Source organism: Nesoenas mayeri (genome assembly GCF_963082525.1).
Source record: "Nesoenas mayeri genome assembly, chromosome: 9".
NCBI classification, from domain to species: domain Eukaryota; kingdom Metazoa; phylum Chordata; class Aves; order Columbiformes; family Columbidae; genus Nesoenas; species Nesoenas mayeri.
Window position 1 is genome coordinate 10589748 of NC_137557.1, and position 19142 is coordinate 10608889.

A 19142-nucleotide genomic window follows, 5' to 3' on the forward strand; every position below is an offset into this window, starting at 1 on the left:
GAGAGAAGTGAGAAACAGGGGATCTGAGTTCTCTAGCAGGTGCAGGGAATGTGTCCAGCTTAGTCAGGTAGGTGATACAGGCTGTGGTACAGGCTGTACAGTACCTCTGCTCCCTGCTGTTTCTCAAGCACTGTTTCTTATTTTGGACACTGTCTGACATTGCAGAGTGGTGGGTAGGACCCATTTCTTCATAAGTTTGTCTCCCTGTGATACCGTTGTCAGTATGTGCCGAGGATCTCCTATCCACAGTTTGATATTCCTGCTGGATTGTCTGGACACTGCTGCAACTGAGAGGTGTCTGCATGGTTCCTATCAAGGCCTATTTTCTATACTATGAAGTGGTGATAACTCAGTGTATCAAGGTTAACAAGGCTTTTGCTTCCCTGAAGTTTATGCCTTCTGTATCTCATAGGATCATGTGTCAGACTATGCTGCAGAAAAGCACCTTCCCACTGCTCCCATCACTGCACCCTACCATCACTGTCTGCCACCAACTAATTCTCACTGCACATCTGAAACCTTCTCATTCTATGAGCAGCATCACATAATCCCCACATATTAGCATGTAACAGCCACCAGAGCTCACGTATAGGCATTAAATGCACTTGTTGAGAGGAGAGTTCTCAGACGGAAAAATTAAAGAGCCATTCTCCAAGGTTTGTGCCTGATCACGCACCATCCCTTCACTAAGCTGGGATTAAAATTTCAAAGGAAATACAGCCTCCTGTGGGCACTTTCAGAGGGGCTCCATGAACCAGCTGAATCAGAGTAAACTTATAAGATATGCAATCTTCTTTCTTTTTTCTCACTGCAGTATGTAAAGTAACAAACCACTTATATAAGTATATGTGTGCTATCAGGGTTGCAGCATGAACTTTGTTAGTTCTCATTACCAAGGGACAGGCAGAACTGCTATTTACTGTTCCAATGCTTGCAGCATATTCATGGGATGGTGTTAAGGGTTCATCTGGCCACAAAGAATTCATGCTGTATCTTACACAGCATGGGGTACACACAAGAATGCACTGTAAACACAGCATCTCTCTACGGGTGGTGAGATAAAATTACCTTCCTTGGTTGTCCCAGCTGGCACAGGATCAGCCAGGTGACGAACACCTTAAATTTGCATTCCTTGAGACATCGGAAAAGGAGGGACAACACTTTACCCTAATGCAAGGTGAAAATAATAGTATGGCAGTGAAGAAGAAAACTGTGAGATTGCCCTTGGGAAGCAAGGGAATATTTGTCACTCATTTAGGAAACAGCAGGATGAGACTCACAGATTTGCTAAATGCCTGAGTAAAGTTCCCGGGGGAGCAGCAATTAATATATTTTCTGGTACATGTTCTAATTTTCTATCACTGGTTAGCACATTGTGGTAAGCGTATGGTGGTCATGACATGCTTTGTGATAGTGATCAATAACTAATTAGGCAAAATGTTAATTTTTTAATGCCTGAAGCTGTAAGCCTCACCTTCAAGCATCAGCCCCAAGTGCCTTACTGTTCTTTGTGACAAATGGCTTGTGTTCTTGTTCTTGACCTAGCAGGGTTAACTGCTATCATGACAGTGCCATTAGCTCCGTTTAACCTCTTCTTTTTCCTTTCTGTGAAAAGCTAAACTACGGCTGTCGCTTAGTTAAAATGTGATGCAGAATGTGCTGCTCAGGCTTATTCCCTCTGCTGCATCCCTGCAGGAAATATGGATGGATAGCCTTGCCCTGTGTGCTGTTTACACGAGAATGAACAAGATGCTTTTAGAAAAAGCACTTTCTAGTGATCCGGAACTGCTGCAGTTTCGTCCCTCAACATGAGGATGTTTCTGCCATCCCTTCCCCTCTCCGGGAGCTCCATCGCTAGTAGCACAGCAGCACCTAGAGGCCCCGGGCTGGAGATGGCAGCGGGAGGGCAGGGAGAGCCCTGCCCCAAGGAGCCTGCACTGGGGGCTCAGGAAAAAAGAGAGGTGCTGTCGGGGTCCCAGCGAGCACCCACAGAACTCTGGGGCTCAGAGAGTGAGTGCCATTTGCCTAGTGTCACCGAGGATTTGGAGATGAAACCAGAATGGACCCAACATTCCTGCATTGCAGGACTGCTCCTGCCTCCCATATTTGGACCCACCAGCTCTCTGAGATCTCACAGACCCACCAGAGCTGATTTCAGGGTGGGGGGAGCCTTCTGATCAGTCACCTTCCCAGCAGGCAGGGAAGGGGAAAGGTCAGCCAGTTTGGACTTAGAGATAATACCTCCTTATCTTGTTAAACCAGAGGCTCCCATGGGCAATACCTTCACTGCCAGCCTGCCTGTACCCCATCCTGATACCCTGAGCCTCCACTGCGTCCCCAGCTCCTCTGCCTGCTCTGCTCTCCCGTGTGTCTTTGCCTCTGCTCTAAGGCAGCCCCAGGATCTTAAGGGGCAAGTTAGCATAGAAAAAGACTGTGAACAGCTCGCCTGTGTGGAAGAGATCACTGTCTTATCACTGAATAATACCTTAAAACTTCTGTGGGAGTGAGTCGAGTCATCTGACCCTGACTTAGTCAAGGAAGGGAGAATCTGGACACTGACATGGTTCATTGTTAGAAGCAGGTCCCCTCACTGCTCACGGGAGCTCAGCTGGCTGCTTCTTTCAGCTGTTTTTCCAGAAACCTTTTTCTGAAAGATTAAGCAGTTCTTTATGCCTGATATTTTACTCTCTTGAAACTACTTTTGTGTCCAAATTAAGTCACTTCTCTGTCTGACTTTAGCACTTATATAAGCTAAGAAACAAATTTGTCCTCTGCAGCCTTCTGTCAGTGCCATGGATCTGAACTGGCTTTGGTATTTAAGCATTCATGAGAAAATATGGATGCTAGAAATAGTGCAGCAATTTAGTATAATGCTATATATGGAAGTAAAAACACTTCCTCCAATTAGTCTTCATTTTCTTATTAATATAGCTCTGAAGCTCAGCCTGCCTGTGGTGTCTGCTTTGGAGAAATATTTGTTTTCACTCTGGGTTTAGGATGGGAAGCTCTGAGCAAAGGAGTGAATTAGGGGCTGAGGCACATGGTAAAGGTTTAAGATAGCAGTGAGTTTCTGGCCAGGGAAAGAGGTCTCAAACATTTGAACAAGGCGATGAGATGGCTGTATGCCACCGGCTCTCTAAAGACCTACTTCTCTGCTGAGGGAAATAAGATGGGGATGAGCGGAAGAGAGAAACTCAGTCCATTTACTCGGAAAGGTGATGAATACATGGAGACTTTGCCTCTGCATGTCACTGCTTGGGTTGTTGGTGTGTTCAGCCTCTAGTCCTGCGGGCTGAGCCATTCCTGAGTTGCACAGCTCCTGCAGGTCAGGCTACAGCAAAAGCTGAGGTAATGGAAAGGCTCTGCACAGGACAAGTGGGCAATATATCTTTAAACTGATATAATTTAGAGCAGACCACCTTTTTGTGTGCGGACATGCTTTTCCAACCCATTCTATTGATCTTATTTTAAGCTGGGCCTTATCCTAGCAGAGACAGAACAACACTAAGGCTGGAAACATCCCTGAAGACAGGGCTTCAGTTCTATGCCACATCCTGCTGGCTTTCATTTCACCCAGGGTTTTCCCTCTGCAGCTGGTAGCAAGTATCATTAATGCTGATATTCTGGTATCTAGGAGGTGCAGTTTATTTTCATATTCCCTTTGCACAGGAACTTTGACAAATATGTAAGTATGTATTGGAAGACAGTCCTGAAATAAAACATGCAAACAGGCAATAGAGACATATCCAGAGAAAGGAGAATGGAGTTGATTTCTACTAGTGAGGCAAGTCCCTCACTGCCCTGCCACAGAAACACGGTGCTTTTTACGCTTTCTTTATGACCCATTGCTTTCTTTCACGCTGTTTTTCTTTCCTTCATCTCCCATTACCTTCAGTTTACACAAACTGTGGTTATACTTTGTACAAATTCTTTTATGCAACGCGAGTATTCTGGAAACTTAGTATTTTCCTCGTGCTCTACCACCATCAGGCTAGCAAGCTAATTCATCACACTTTCCCTGTGCCCGGCAAGCTGAAATGTAGTGCCTTTAGATGTCAGTGCTTGTAATGGTGATTGTATTTTCACTTGATGGTTCATAATGTGCTGGTCACCAACCCCAAATAAGCAGGGAACATTTTTCACCCCTGCAGCTGACTCATTAGCCAATCTCCCTGGGTACTTTTGGCATCTTCTCACCACCTCCCCAAAGTGCTTTTGGCTGCAGAGGGCCACAGGGCAGGGTGAACATGGTGGGGTCACTCTCAAACATAGAGGCGTGATTACTGAAGGGAAAGGTGCAATCCGTCTCACTCTCATGTGATGAGCAGCGCCGTCATGCAGATTTACAAATACCTCGTTCCTTAATCAAAACCTGATATTCCAGCAGGAAGTGGCATGTGAAGCTGAGCGGGACAGCAGGACTAGCAGAGTAATTAAAGCCTGTCAGCAAACAAATTTATCATTAATGTTCATGAATAAGACCCTGTGCAGGTGGAATGCTTTGGAAAGAACAGGAATGTACAGTTTGGCCTTGTTCTCCTACTTGAGCAGCATCATTGGGAGCCCTCTTTTTTACTTTTTAGGTCAGTATGATGCAGGGAAGGATTTATATCTGTTTCCAACCTTCAAAAGGGTAAAACTAGTAAAATGAGGCTTTGATTCCTACTCCCTGATTAGCTCCACTGCCCAAAAAAAAAAAACAGCTCTGTGACTGGTTTTCTCTTTCTGTGAGAAGGGAGATGGCTCAGTTCCATCTTCTTGTCCAACTAGCTCCCTCAAGGCACATTCTGCATTAACCAAAGTTTTCCTTACTTCTGTACCTACAGTGCCAACATTTGGTATCCTCAAGTCAGCATCTCTGCTACTCCAGCTATTCTTAACATATTAAAACCCCAAACAACACGTTCTGTAATTGAAGTCAAAGAGGGAGGATGAAAAGGGCAGCAGGGAGATATTCTCAGCAGATGAAATCGCATAATTGCAAAAAACCACACTCTGTGCAGGCCTAGGTACTGGTCTACAGAGAAGAGAGGTCCATGAGTAACCTTACTGATGCCAATAAATTGACATGAGTGTGTATGAAATCATGAGCTATGAAAACTGGTAAGAGCAACTAGCCAGCTGTTGTGTGCTAGAGTAACTTCACAGAACTTGAGTTGCACCGTTTTGTCCGTCCCTGACTGTGAGGCCAGAAGCGTGTGTGTGTCACAGGGTGTGAGCTGCTGCAACGTGGGGGCCCTAGAGAGCTCCAATCATCAGGTGCTTCATGGAGACCGTGAGTTGTTTAAAGAGCCGATGAGCTGTTTGAGTGTTACCTCAGGAAACACCGAAAGCAGCAGAGCATTTGGAGCAGAGTTTCACAGGCACGTCAGGGCAGCCGTGGAGGAGCAGCTGGTGGGCAGAGCAGTGGAAGGCAGCAGAATGGACTGTGCCTGCCACACCACTTGACATTAATTATACTTATTGGACCTTTGCATGCTCTTTCAAACCTTCTGTGGGAGATCAGGCATGGCACCACTTTAATTCTTTGAACTGTGATAGTGATGCTTGTCTGGAAACTGCACTAACAGGACAATCCACAGAGCATGTGAGTTTGTTTTCCAGACTGTGGGTAATCTTGTTTGATATTTTAGTAGGTACTAGGTCTGCTGACGCTCTCCGTATTTTCAGTGAAAGGGGCAAAAGTAGTAGCTGTCTTGCTCAATGTCATGAACAACTAGTGAAGTCAGCATTGGCTGTGAGAGGCATTTCCCTTGTTGCATTAATTCTGGTGTGCAAGATTTCATTAAATACAAGACAATAGACATTGACTGAGTATTTTAAAGCCTCTCCTCACTGCAGTTATTCCATCTTGTCCTTTATTTATAAACTGAATCTACACTAGAATTGCACATGTAGCAGTTCACTTAAAAAGTGACAGTAACAAATATCTTTGTGAACTCATAAATAAGAATGATTTAGCCTCCAGAGAGGGTTGTATTCCTCATTCTAGAGGTGGAGGTTTGAAGCCCAAACCTTGCCTAGGGTCTCTCCTGCTACCTGTGGAACAGCCAGGAACAGAAGTCAGATCTGTACTCCAGCCCAAGCCTGTAACTATAGGGCCATTCTCTAGTCTCTTATTCCTGCAAGCCATTGCTCTATAAACATGATAAATAGACTAGTACAAGTGTTTAGCATTCAATATTCCTAGGGTATAATCATTCCAGCCTCTCTTGGCAGCAGAAACATTACTCTTATGTCAGAGATGAAGAAACTGGGACACGAGGCTTTGTCCAAGCTTGTGGGACTGTGAGGAACAGAGTCCTACAGCTCTGGACTGTGGCTCCAGGTCAGTCCTCTGAACTGTGTTGCCTGTCAGTATCAACTGCTGCCAGTGAATTAAATAATAGCTTAGTGGAAGAGGAAAATTAAGCAGTACTGACAAGGGAAACAAGATATGCTTTTCAATGAGATTTGAAAATTGAGACAGAGACTTGATTAGATTCATATCGCTGTGTGATCTAGAGATGCTAAACAGCCACACTGGTGGGAATATCGACCAGATGGAACTTTATCCCCTGAAGTGCAGTAAGCCTTATTGCTGTATATAGGGGCTTATTTTGTGATGGGAGCCAAAAACCAAACCTTTCCTTCTCTGACCCCCGAAGTCTTAAAGAAACCTTTGTGCAACAACATGGTACCTAAGTTTTCCTTGACTATTTTGCAAAGAAGATAGTGTCAGAGAAGCACATGGAGACACAGCAGAAGAGAGAAAGTTTAGAGGTACCCATCCTACTGTTATCAGTACAATGAAAGCACCAACACCATGAGGCCATCTGAGCTGAGAAGTAGTACAGGCATGGTGAGAGAGAGGAAGGTGTGCAAACACTCACGCACCAAACATGCAAGACATAAGATGGAGAGGGAGGCTTATGGATGCTGAAACTTTCTGGAATACTAGTTTTCCAAGAATGTCTATCTTTGTTATGATGCTCCCTCTCCAATTACATTATCAATGCTTTGTTATGTGAAATCTAGTTCCAGCTGACTGATGTACTGTATCAAACAAGGCACATCACAAATTGGTGTGTCAGCCTGGTGAACTGAAGAGGAAAAAAAATAAATCCCTATATCTGAAAACTGTCTTTAAAAAAAAAATAATAAATAAACTGCACAAACTAAAATACCAAACAAGCTCCCTCTATAAATTGTTGCTTACACCTCTATTACCAAAAGGCAAGGGTATGCTGTTGAAACAAGGTGGCAAGGGTCTAGATGATGTGGAGAGGCCAGTTTCATTCTCTGTCCTACAGAAGTCCTGGGGACAATGACAGGCAGCAGTGGCAGCTGCTGCTCTGCACCCACACACATTCCTGCCAGTTATGCTTGACTTCATGGGGCACCTGGAGTCCAAGAGGATCAATCACTTCATGGTGAATCCCCCACAGTTCTCATTAGGACATACCGTTGCAGCTGAGTTCCTCTCCACAGACTGCACTGTCGCTCAGTAATGTCCGGGTGGTGGTAAGTGAGCTGAACAGAGCTGCATTGGCAGTGGAGGTTTGGCTGCTCCTTTCCAAACTGAAAAAGCACGTTTTGTTGGAATGGAAGAGATTAGGGACTATTTACAACCATCCCAGCTTCCAAGGTTTTAGAAAACCTTTCAACAAGTTTCTTTGCTTGCAGAATAGTCTCTCTCAAAGCACCCAGCCCTTCTGGTGACCTGCTCTGCCTTTAGTGCTGTTGCAATCCTGTTTCCCCTGTGATTAATCTGCTGAGAGCAGAAGGGCTCCTTGCTCTGCCCAACTGCTGCCAGAGATACTCCTGCTGACCAGGGGATAAGTGTAGGCTCTGGCAGCCCTGGCAATGGCTCTGCTTGGGGGACCTTGGGTGGCTGAGGGGGACATAGCATGTGCACTTGGAAGCAGTCAAGGTACCAAAGGCTTTGTGGAAAATGACTGGTATTTCTGGATGACTGGGTGGATTTATAGGGCTCTTCTGCTGCCTCAAAAAGGAGCAGCAGAGAAGTGGGGGGAAGGATCAGCATTGATTAAGCTGTGAGTTCTGCAAATGTCACTGTGGACACAGCCACTTTCCTTTTCTTTGCCGGCAGCAACTTAAATAATAAGATGCAGAAGGCGACAGAGGGAATGTCGGCGCTGGGCTGCTCACAGTGCTGCTGGCAGTGTTTAGATGAGAAACTGGGGGTGTGATGGATGGCCGTGATGCAGAGATACATGGTGATCAGTGCTCTGGAAACAGAGGCAGATTAAGTAGGACTGTGCCTGGCTAGTCTGAAGGTGACTCTACCAAGAGCCAGTTGTTAGATGCTAATCACTTTTTGTCTCCCACAAATAATATTTGTAGTGACCCCAGGTGTGGGTGAAACAGTTCTTACAAGAGTTCACAAGAGTTTTTAACCGTAGTTGAGGACAGTGTTGACAAAATCTCATATTTCACACAATGGCTCTTAAGTCTTACATTAAACAGCTGGACTTGGATTTAGGCCTCATTCCATCCATTTTCATGGACAGATTCAGAGGAAGTGTGTTTCTGATTTTATAAGCTTGATGTGGATTGTATATAGTTAGCTATAATACTATATACATAGTATATAGTATATAGTATATAGTATTATCAGAGCTACCCATTATAGCTCTGAGAAGAATCGTTCACATAAATACTCAGACATCATTATTTGGATCCATGTCTCCCTGGTCATTATGAAGAGGTGATCTTTTGACATCTTTCAAAACACCGCATCAAGCTATTTCCAAGGAGGTTTCTGCTTGAAAATGATTATAAAGCTTTAGTTTTAATTTTATAGTACCTAAATTGAATGCTAATAACATGTGCAAAACTAGACTTCACATATAGAACATTATGGATATCTATCTAGTGTTTCCAATTAACCAGGGGCACTGTCTTTGCTGTCTGTTTCATCCAAGGACAAAAGCAATTTGTTAGGATAGCAAATTGCCTTCAGCTCTTGCAAACTAGCATTAGACCACCACTATAGAAATAATCCATGCTATCTGGATTATGGCAATGAAATTGCTATAAATGAAAGCTGTTTTCTGAACTAATATTTAGAGAAGATGAGAGATATATACATGAGGTGCATTATTAAATAGACTCAGTATTTACTTTTTTGAAAGAGGTTTTTTTTTCTTCTGAAAGGGTAATGTACATCTATCTTACAAGGAGTTTCCTTAGGGGGTTTAAATGAAGAGTGAAGCTTTAAGAACAAAGGGAAAATGGAAGAAGAAATATACTGCCATGGGAAGCTCAAAAATGAGGCATTTGGGGTTTCAGAGAGTCATCATTAATCCCCTCCTGCCCCAAGGGTATTCCTGTGTGACCACCAAAATGACACACAGGCAGCTGTCTGGCAGTGTGCCACATCTCTAGGTTTGATAGACTTTACTCTGGGGATGGCCAGTTCTCCAGCTGTTCAGAATGGCAGTTTGTTTCTCTCAACAAATATGCTCACATGTTTATCTGACCTGTCTGAATCCACAACAGTAGATTATAAATTGTTTCAAATGTTTTTTTCAACACCTTTTCTCTACCAGAACCTGGAAACACAAGAGAATATAAAAACCTGAAAACTTGTCCTGCGTGAATACTGCTTCACTGTTAGGTTAGGATCAATGGTTGTACTGACTGACTGCTAATATTGTCGTTGTACTTGTGGCTTAACAAAGCATGTAATAAGGTCCACCTTATTAATACTGAGGTGGAGAGGAGAACCAGGCATGTGTCTGTCTGGCTTGATGATAAGGCTGCCAAGCTCACACATGCCCCAGCACAACACGGAGCAGTCACAAGCTGTTCCATGGAGCAGGACAGCTCATGCAGTTATGTGGTGCAATCATATACTTCGAATGGGTAAAAGGAGGCAAAGGGTGAGTCAGAAATGTACTCCAGGAGTCAAAGGGAACTCTTCTAAGTGAGCAGGAGCTCAGTGATGGAGCTGATGGTGTGGCAGAGGAGCATCAGCCAGGGGCTGGGGTTGGGGAACGAGGGCTCCTGGGACGGCAATGTGTTTCTGTGCACATGGCTGAGCCAGTGGTGCCTGAAATGGTTTGTTTCTGATCACCCCACCATCGTGGGCAATGCAAAACAACTTCATAATCACTGACAAGATATTAACATTGATTTTGAAAATGCTGCACAGGTATGATAAAAGAGCAGATATGTGATGGATGACAGGGAACTGTATGAACCACTTGTCTGGCTTTGTTTGGCGTTGAGTAAAAGATGAGAGAGAGAGAAAAACAGGATTCTCTAATAGTCCCATGAATCTTAACAGTGTAAGGCACACTCAGACCACATACCATAATTCAGGGCCTGCCTTCCCATCATATGCAGCAGCACACTGATATAGGGATTGTTACTGAGACAATATCTGATGCCTGCAGGCAAAATGTTTATTTGCTTTTATAAAGCGAGCTGGAAGTACAGCTCATGAGTGCAAACTAAGAAAGAGGACAGATATTTCCAAAGCTACTGCCAATCCCCTTACATGGACGTGATTTGACTCCTGCACATACTTGAGAGGGACCCATGACTCAACACGAATCTGAACGGAATTGCATTAACAGGTTTTGATTCATTATGACTCCTAAGGTCCAAAAAGAAGAGTCTTTTAAAAAATGTATTTTAAAAAGAGAGCAGGGGGTGATTTTAAAAAATCACCCACAAATAAACCCCTCTAAAATAATGGGAGCAGATCTACATATTTATTACAGTGAAAGAACTAAAATCCAGGTATTTTTCACATGTGTAAAATTGAGGCCATAAATCTGGAGAAATAATGCTGTGGGAAGATGAAAGTTCCCCTGCCAGATGAGGGCTTGGTTCTTCTCACTCAAATACACACACGTTTTCAAGATTATTTGCTTTTTGATAGACAGCTCTAAATCCAGGTCTTTCAATTGCTTAACAAAACTCCTGAACATATTAAATGCATGTGCAAGAGATGGGATTCAGGGAAACTGAAATCTGTTGTACATCTGCCAAAAAGAACAGCACATCTGCAAAAAGGAATACCAAATTGGGATACCTAATGCACTCAGGACGGGAACACAGTAATTTCAGAGTATGTGGAGCAGATGCAGCGTGACCTGCAGTTGCAGAACTAGGCCTGGAGCCATGGCAGATCTGTCCCCAAAATGTCTGGCTATTCAGTTAGTGCACTGGAAAATATTAAACATTTTGGATCTTCAGTAGTTTAGCTGACCAACATGTATGGGTTTGAAGATAGGTACTGCAGCAGCACCAAGTTCAGTCTGGTAAGTTAAAAGGATAAAGGATAAGGATAAAACTGAAGCTGTGCTGTGATGGGGAGATGTTGGTGCCCTCCTGAGCTACTTGGTTTGAAGCTGTTACCTCTGACTGGTGTAGCTGTACCCCAGGATAGACTGAAAGGAGATGGTTAGTCCTCTGTAGTAGGGGGGACCTCAGCTTTGGTTTTCTGGTGGTTTTGTGGTATTAATTTGGCTCTCACTTGAGCAGGGTGCTGAAGCGCTAGTTTTGCAGGATGCAAAATGTGTGGAGCAGAGGGACTTGTGAGTATGAACTGCTCACAGCAGAAATCTGAGTTCAGGAAAGAAGGGGCAACTGGTCCGACTTCATCCCGTGTACTTTGATGCAGCTTCGCTGACTGCAGCAGGTTATTTCCATGTGTCCAAAACCTGCTCCTTCAGATTTTACACAGGCTGCAGGCAATATTTCAAGCTATGCAAAAAGAGAAACTCAAAAGCCAGTAGAAATATGCAGTGGTATAAGTGAGTTTTAAGTCAGGTTGTGAAAATAACTATACAGGTTAATAATGATCTTATATCCCTGTTTCTTTGTCTGTATCAGTGGTTCAAGGCTATAAACATAACCCAGGCCGGTCTTCTGGGTTTGATCCTAACACAGGACTTTCTCTCTCTCTGCACTTGTTACCAGTCTATAGCTTGAAGTGTGACTGCCTCTGTTTCTGTCTCAGTGCAATGTATGAAAAGCAAACATCTGCAGCAGGAAGCACATTGGAGGCCTTGGTGGAAGAGGAAGGATGTACTTTGGAAAAGCAAATGTTCAAAGGAGCCATAGCTGCTGCTTTGTGCAGAGTGACTCAGCTCTGTGGGCATGGATTTGCCAACATAAATGCAGTTTAACTCAGTGTTTCCATGACACCAATGAACTGGCGGTCATACTTTGAGGTCTGGTCCTGCCGTGTAAAAACTTCCATCAACTTTAGCGAACTTTTGCTTTGGAAAGGAATGAATAAAGCCAGCACATCTGAGTTATTATCAATGCTATGCTGCTGTGTAAGTAAGAATAAGACACATGCAAGCACTGTGTGAACACCCAGTCAGGGAACATCCCTGTCCCATGAAGTTTTGAGTCTACATGGGAGAGGGGGTCACGTAGGAGGAAAATAGTAGAAGCCAGAGACAATGTGACCAACAGAAAGATCGTTCACATGTCCCCAGTTCAAGGCTGTCCCTCTCTAACACACTTGCAGAGCTAATGTTCTCTCACAGGTTACAAACCCTTCACACATCAAAATGCATCTCTGCTTTTGGTACTTCACAGCCTGAGAGAGCATAGTGTCTGCTCTATGCGATCAAAAGAAGAAACTAATCTAAAAAGTTTGTAGATTCTAAAAAATGTTTCGGGAATATGTTCATTCTGTTTCACATATGAACAAACTTTGTGGTCTCTGGCCTGCAATTGTTTGCTATCAATATTTTCCTAGAAAACTTTTAAATAGGCATAAGATTGAATGATCAGCAAACAGTAAATAACAGTGGTATTTTTTTTAGGCAGTTGAGTCTGGAAACCTGGCTATAGAAACCATGCTAGTGCAGTTAGAGACTAAAAACATACCATAAGTTTGCACGAAAAATTAATGTAACTTGAAGTTTGATATTAGAAATATTCATTGAACAGTACAGAAAAACCTCAATCTCAGTAAACTTCAAGATTCTTAAAAGATAATATAGAAAACAGAAAGAAGAGGTGTCAAGAATATTTAGTCTTTTATTGTCTGCTCTTGATACTCTTGTGCAGTCCTGTTTGGACATGCACTCTTTCTCTAAACTGAAATATTAGCTGCCTTTGCACAACACAATAAATGAGACCATTTTCCTCCACCTAACTGCCAGATATGACACCTTATAGGTAAAAGATCTGCATGTCATCAAATCCTGTACTGAGTTGTTTTCCTTTAAAGATACCATTTTCAATTTATGTCAAAGTCCATCTTAGCTTAGAGTGTGTCTTTTATGTTGGTACCACCAAATTCTATCAACATTATAGGATTATGAAGTGGGATTGCTTACCCTGTCAACTCTGGCTTCACATTGATACTTCCAGCAGAGCAGGTGCTATATTTTATTAGTTACAGAGATTCATTGTGCATCCAGAAGCTGCCCTCTGCACCCTGCTTTTATAATAGGATTCAACACAGCTGAGCAAATACAATCTCTGTAATATATATGAAATACAGGAAGATAATAGGAGCAGGATAAACTCTCTTATTAGGTATAGTGTGCACAGTGAATCAGAAATACAGAGAGACTTTGCAAGATGGGAGAAAAAGGAGGAGGGAAGATGTGTTTAAGGTCTTCCATGAAGGCCTAGGAAATGCTGCTTCAAGGATTTCTGTCCTGACCAACTCTGTAATCCCTACCAAAGGCCTGAACGCAATTACCACTTCAGTGTATTTCCACGCCAGACTTCAGTTAAATTCTTAACATTGCAGCCAGATAGGAAAAAAAGAAACACCAAACAACAAAAAACCCCACCCACAACAACAAATCCAATGTACTAGTTGTTAGTAATCTCCGGATAATGAACTGACAGCAATTCCCCAGCCCAAACAGCTTAATCCATTTGTTTCTACTTACCTCCATTTGTCTCTTGGATATTTAAGGCAAAGGCTCATTTTGTCCTGCAGATTCGGTGCTGCTGCTCAGAATTATCTCGCCAGATCATAAAAAGGCTCCTGACCAAAAGGAAGAGGAAAGCAATACGTAAAACAAACACAGAAGCCCAAGAGGAAAGCTACACCCTAAAGACCGGCACTAATAGCAACTGCGAGACAGGGAAGGAGAGAACACTCCCAGTTACTAACTTTTTCCATTGATACATCTGTTACAAAACAATTTTGCTGCAAACTTCTCTTCCTCCTTGCAAGCAATGCTTTGCTATATGTGTAGACCTCAGATAAACTACATGATGGATGTGGGGCTTGTGAGTTTTTTTATTTGTTTGTTTGCTTGGGTTTTTTTGACCAAGTAAGCAACTTAGTGAAATATGAACTAGAACCTCAGCTGACTGATTTAGAAGTATAGTGCTAGGCAGTAATTATCACAAGGTGCATTTGTCTATACTTCAGATTTTTTTTTTTTAATTCAAAAGTCTTCAATGGAAGCAGAGTCATATTTGAAATAACCACCTATGGGACTTTCTGGCCAGAAAGCCTTGGTGCAGCAGAGGTAAATGTTTAGATGATTAATAACTTAATTTTTTAAGAGCTTGATTGGCAGGCAGGGAAAATATGCCGAACTCTCCTTGCTTCAGAGAGGTTTTTAGTGCCAAAAAAGAACTGCATTGAGAAGGAGAGCTCGTGATTTCACCTCCAAAGACTTTAAGACTAGAGGGACATGTGGAGGGGCAAAGTGGGATTTTCTGTAGCAGCAGAAGCCGCTGGGCCCAGCTGTGATTTCACACCCTTGCCTGTGTGGATTTAAGCTTGTCCAAGCTCCAGGGCTGTTCCTCAGTGTAGGTCATAGGGTAGTTATGTGAGTGTGCCCACAAAGGCTGCATGGAAACTTTTGTCACTGACATTTAATATGTGGCTGGGAATAAATAACAAACAATTTGGTTTGAATTAAAAAGTTTTGACAGTTACATTTTGCCAAATGTTAGTCAGAGAGGAAAACTGATGGATGTGTCATGTTTAAAAATTCCCAGGGTGTAGTAAACTCATTTGTTTTCAAAAAGTTAGGATCAGATTCTCCCTTTGCCTCAGAATAAATCTGGAAATATTTCAGGAAGGCTGACAGAAATTAAGGTCGTTTCATTCACCAGGGTAAATGAAATCTGCCTGGAGCTTCTAGCTAGAAAATGCTGTATCCAGTAACAGAGGTGTGAAAGAACCGCTGCAGGCAGTGAGGCTGACAGTGGTCCTATTAAAGGCAATATTATTCCCCCCACCTTAACCCTCCCTGTGACATCTTGCTGTTGCAGTTTTCCATCTCCACACGCTGAGGCCATATGCTGATACATATTTTAAAAGGTACGTAAGGAGATGCACAGAGCGTGTATAAAGGTGCTGAGTCAGCTCATGGAAGAAAGGAATCTTCTAGTTTCTGCCTGGGATATTCAAAGAGACCTAGAGACATTTGATCCCCAAATCCTTTTGGACCTAATGGAGCAGATATGCCGTTAACCTTGGCGCTCCTTGAAAACTGCAAGTCTGGTTTTCTGAAAGGAGTTTTCCCATGTGTGCTCCTCTCATCTAGTAGCAAACCAGAAAGCCTTTCCAGCGGTCAGTCAGTAAGTGATGGCCTTGGGATGCAAGCCCAGGAGAGCCAGAAGTTTCCCCAGGTGTTCCTAATCCTGACATACGATCTCATTTGAGCTGAGAGCAGCTCACAGGGCAGGAGTAACCCCACTAGGCAGGAAGAAAAGCTGGATGCACATCTCCCCTCCACTGCAGTGGGTCCCCGTGCAAACCCTGGAGCAGAATCTGGCCAAGGTTTTAAGACTGAGGCATTAAAACACTGTGCAAAGGGTGAGAGCTGGTTTCAAGGGAACAGGACAATTGAATTACACCTTGTGTATAAAACCAAGCCTTTACAAAAAACATAGGAACAACTTTGCTTTTTTTCTCCTTCATCGTTTTCTCTCAGAAAACAAATCCAGCCAGGCTGCCTTTGTGTCTGGTTAAAAGCTTGACACACCAACTCTGAATAATTGAGCCAGGTTAATGGTAGAACATAATTTATATGCCTTCCAATTACTTTTAATGAGCCTGGTTGGTACAGGCGTTTGGAGTAATTGTCGGCTATGGATTTGTTTGGCTTTGTACTTTCTCACTGTTCACAGAGCTGGTCATCTTATGAAGGAAAATTAGTAAAGTAATTCCAGTACAATTATACTTAAGCTACTGGTCTGCAAAGGGCCCTTATGTTGCTTGGAGTAGAATATTTTCTTCCTTATTAATAATGCAGCATTGCCAGGAGCATAGGTAACTATGAGGATTACCAAACCCTGCTACACATGCAAGCAAAAACATGGTTTATTGTCAATACTACCAAAACCAGTGAAATTTTTCTGTTCTCCTCTCTCTGCATCATTCTGTATATTAATTTTATTGATACTTGAGCATAATACATATTCAGCTGTTATAATTAATTACGTAATTATATAATATTCTGTACATACCCTCTTTTTCATTGCTGCTTGCCTGCACACTTGGTGAGCTGATTCAGGGAGATAAATGAGCAGTAAAGTAACTCTACATATAGGAAATGAACTGTTTTCTCTCCATTTAACTCCCTAAACCACATCTCTATGAAGGCTGATAGCAACTGTGATGGCACAAGGCAAATGGTCAGAATGGGTGGTTCAGGACATTTTGTACAGGAGCCAGATTATCTCATTTGACTGTAAGATTGTCTAACTGTGCTAGATTGGCATAACCTGAAAGGTTTGGGGATTAACAGGTGCTGAAAATTGATGGAAATGGAAGTTTAACTGTTCTTGAGTATTTGTGCCTAGGCTGAACTCCGCTAACTCCACATGATCTCAAACAAATGTTAGGAAGAATTAGATAGGCCCTGTAGCTGACTGTCAAGGCAATGGATGTGCTCTCCTGGAAATGCCCCGACAGTGGGGGGTGCAGGGACTGCAGGTGGATGGGCACGTTGCCATCAAACCAAAAATGAACTGGTTACTCCATTGCTGCGTGATGATGCCATCATTGCTATTTTACACCAAGGGGAACTAGAAGGATTCCCATCTGGAGACTTAACGGTGTAGGTGTAGAGCACCCAACCACTGGCCCGGCTGGCTGTGGTGGAAATCCAAATCAGTGTAGTACACTGGCTACACAGGTGTATTTTTATGGCTGCTGGCCTTGCCCCAGGGCAGTTCAGTCTTAAATTCTTCAAGACAAAATCATTACTGATTTGCTGTGCTTCCCTCACTGATGTGTTTTACTGATCAGCTTATTCACTGAGTGTGGTCCTTTGCGCACTAGGGAGCTGTGACAGTGGGAAACAGATGCAGCTTTAAATAAGATTAGTTTTCTCTTTTTTGTTCGTTTGGAAGAAGCTCTGTGCTGACATGTCAACATGTTTTTCTTCCATCTGTATGTGTTGATCCTTGAATTAGAGCATCTCAGAAGCTAGAGAAGAGGGAAATTATTTTAGTCCTTCTAATCTATCCAGGAGGTCAAATACAAGATGGGGCACTATTATATATTTTCTAGAGTTAATGTTCCAGTTGATGTATTGCTTCTAATACTTTGCATAGAATATTTTTTTAGTTTAATAGACCTCTTTCCCTTCAAAGGAGGTTTGTGATGGCCGTTGTCTCACTACTCTCCTGGTAACTATAATGCCATTGTTCCACCCCATTCATCTGTGCAGTATTGACACTTCCCCTTTCAAAATCAGCTTTGAATAAATGTTGACCAAGTCCAGTAAAATTATTTTTTCTACTGTTTTTCATGCCTTCTACTGACAGACCCTATAATTGCATCTTTTTCTTTACCTTTTAATTGAAACACAGCTTTGCAGCTGAAATGTTATAGGCTTGGCTGTTTGACATGACTCTGTGATCCCCATCCTTGCCTCCGTGGAGCATCAGTGACTTGCAGACTGCAGTTTGATGACTGTCTTGGTTCCCGTGCCATGCTTCTGCCAGCCTGAAAGCGTTAATGTAAGTACTTTTCTCTTTGAATGAGTGTTGGAAGGCATTTCCACAGTGGTGGTGTTTCGTGGCTAAGTCTCATTATCGCTGCTCCTGGTGATGCGGGAAGATGTGCAGACGAGGGGGCACAACTTGCAGTTCTCAGCACAGGCAATTCACCCTTAACAGACAGATATTTGAAAGAGCCCAACAGGGTAGATTTGAGGATTTGCACAACTTTGGCCTCAAGTAATTTGCTCAGAGTCATTGGTGAACAAGTCTGGGACTGTCAGAGCAAACCTGCTAACTTGAAGAGAGAGTCGATGCCTTGCACAGTGTTACACATTCAGCACCGCACTCCAGCATTGTAGACTTCAGTGTTACAAACACAGGTTTCTCCAGAGTTAAGGCTGTGGGTTACATGACAGCTGAGGAGGCACTTTTCACATCTAATTTCTGGATTAAAGCCCTCAGAATTTGCCTGTTAGTCTTTTGGCTTTGAAAGCACTCTACGGGCTTGGGCCACAGACAACATATATGTCTATACACCCTGTTTTATATAGCGTAAATGCAAGTGAAGTGAGGTGACGTCTCTCACAATGAAATACTAATGAACTGCATAGAACTGTGGAGCTCATTGTACTCAGCTTCGTTTGGGAACAGAGATCAATGAGAATTAAATTTGTTCTCACAATAGCAGCAGGATCCCTGGAAAAGCAGAGAGGAACTGGAAAAGGGCATTTTAGAAAAGATATTACAAAGTGATTTATGGAAGATTAAAGGATGACATAAAATACCAGTAACTATGAAAAGCCTGGAGGCTACTTGGTAATATTTTGAAGCAGGAAAATTTACTCTTGGGAAGCAGAACAGGAAAATAGAAACAGAGAAATCAATTTGTAGTTAGACAGGGCTGGATTGTAAATTCATTGATATCAACAATATTTTTTCCTCAATGGGTCAAGCCCATATACCTGAATTGTAACTGCTGCGCTGGAATCTTAATGTTGCAGAAAATGGTGGAGGGCATCTGTGCAGTTCCTTTTAAAGAGGCAGAATATACTGTCCTCTGCTTTGCAGACAGGATGGGGGATTGGGAACGATGGATCTCACCTGTCCCATGGGACCACTAGGTAGCTATAGGGCTTGAGTCAGCAGAAGATAGTGAAGTTAATTAAGTGCAATTATGTGATAAGAGTGAACAGTGAGTCAGTGAAGGGACAGGTTGAAATTTTCCCTCCTAT

The 19142-nt window shown here is 42.9% G+C and overlaps 1 protein-coding gene across 1 annotated transcript in view; it reads right to left on the minus strand.

The window, feature by feature from the left end:
* Positions 1 to 13921, minus strand: part of KCNMB2 (potassium calcium-activated channel subfamily M regulatory beta subunit 2) — a gene marked incomplete at both ends in the record, with an annotated part of 141849 nt that extends 127928 nt beyond the window's left edge. Inside the window, one exon of the mRNA XM_080350077.1 lies at positions 13884 to 13921. Coding sequence (XP_080206203.1) covers positions 13884 to 13921 — 38 coding nt within the window. The remainder of the gene's footprint in view (positions 1 to 13883) is intronic.
* Positions 13922 to 19142: the final 5221 nt, after the last annotated feature.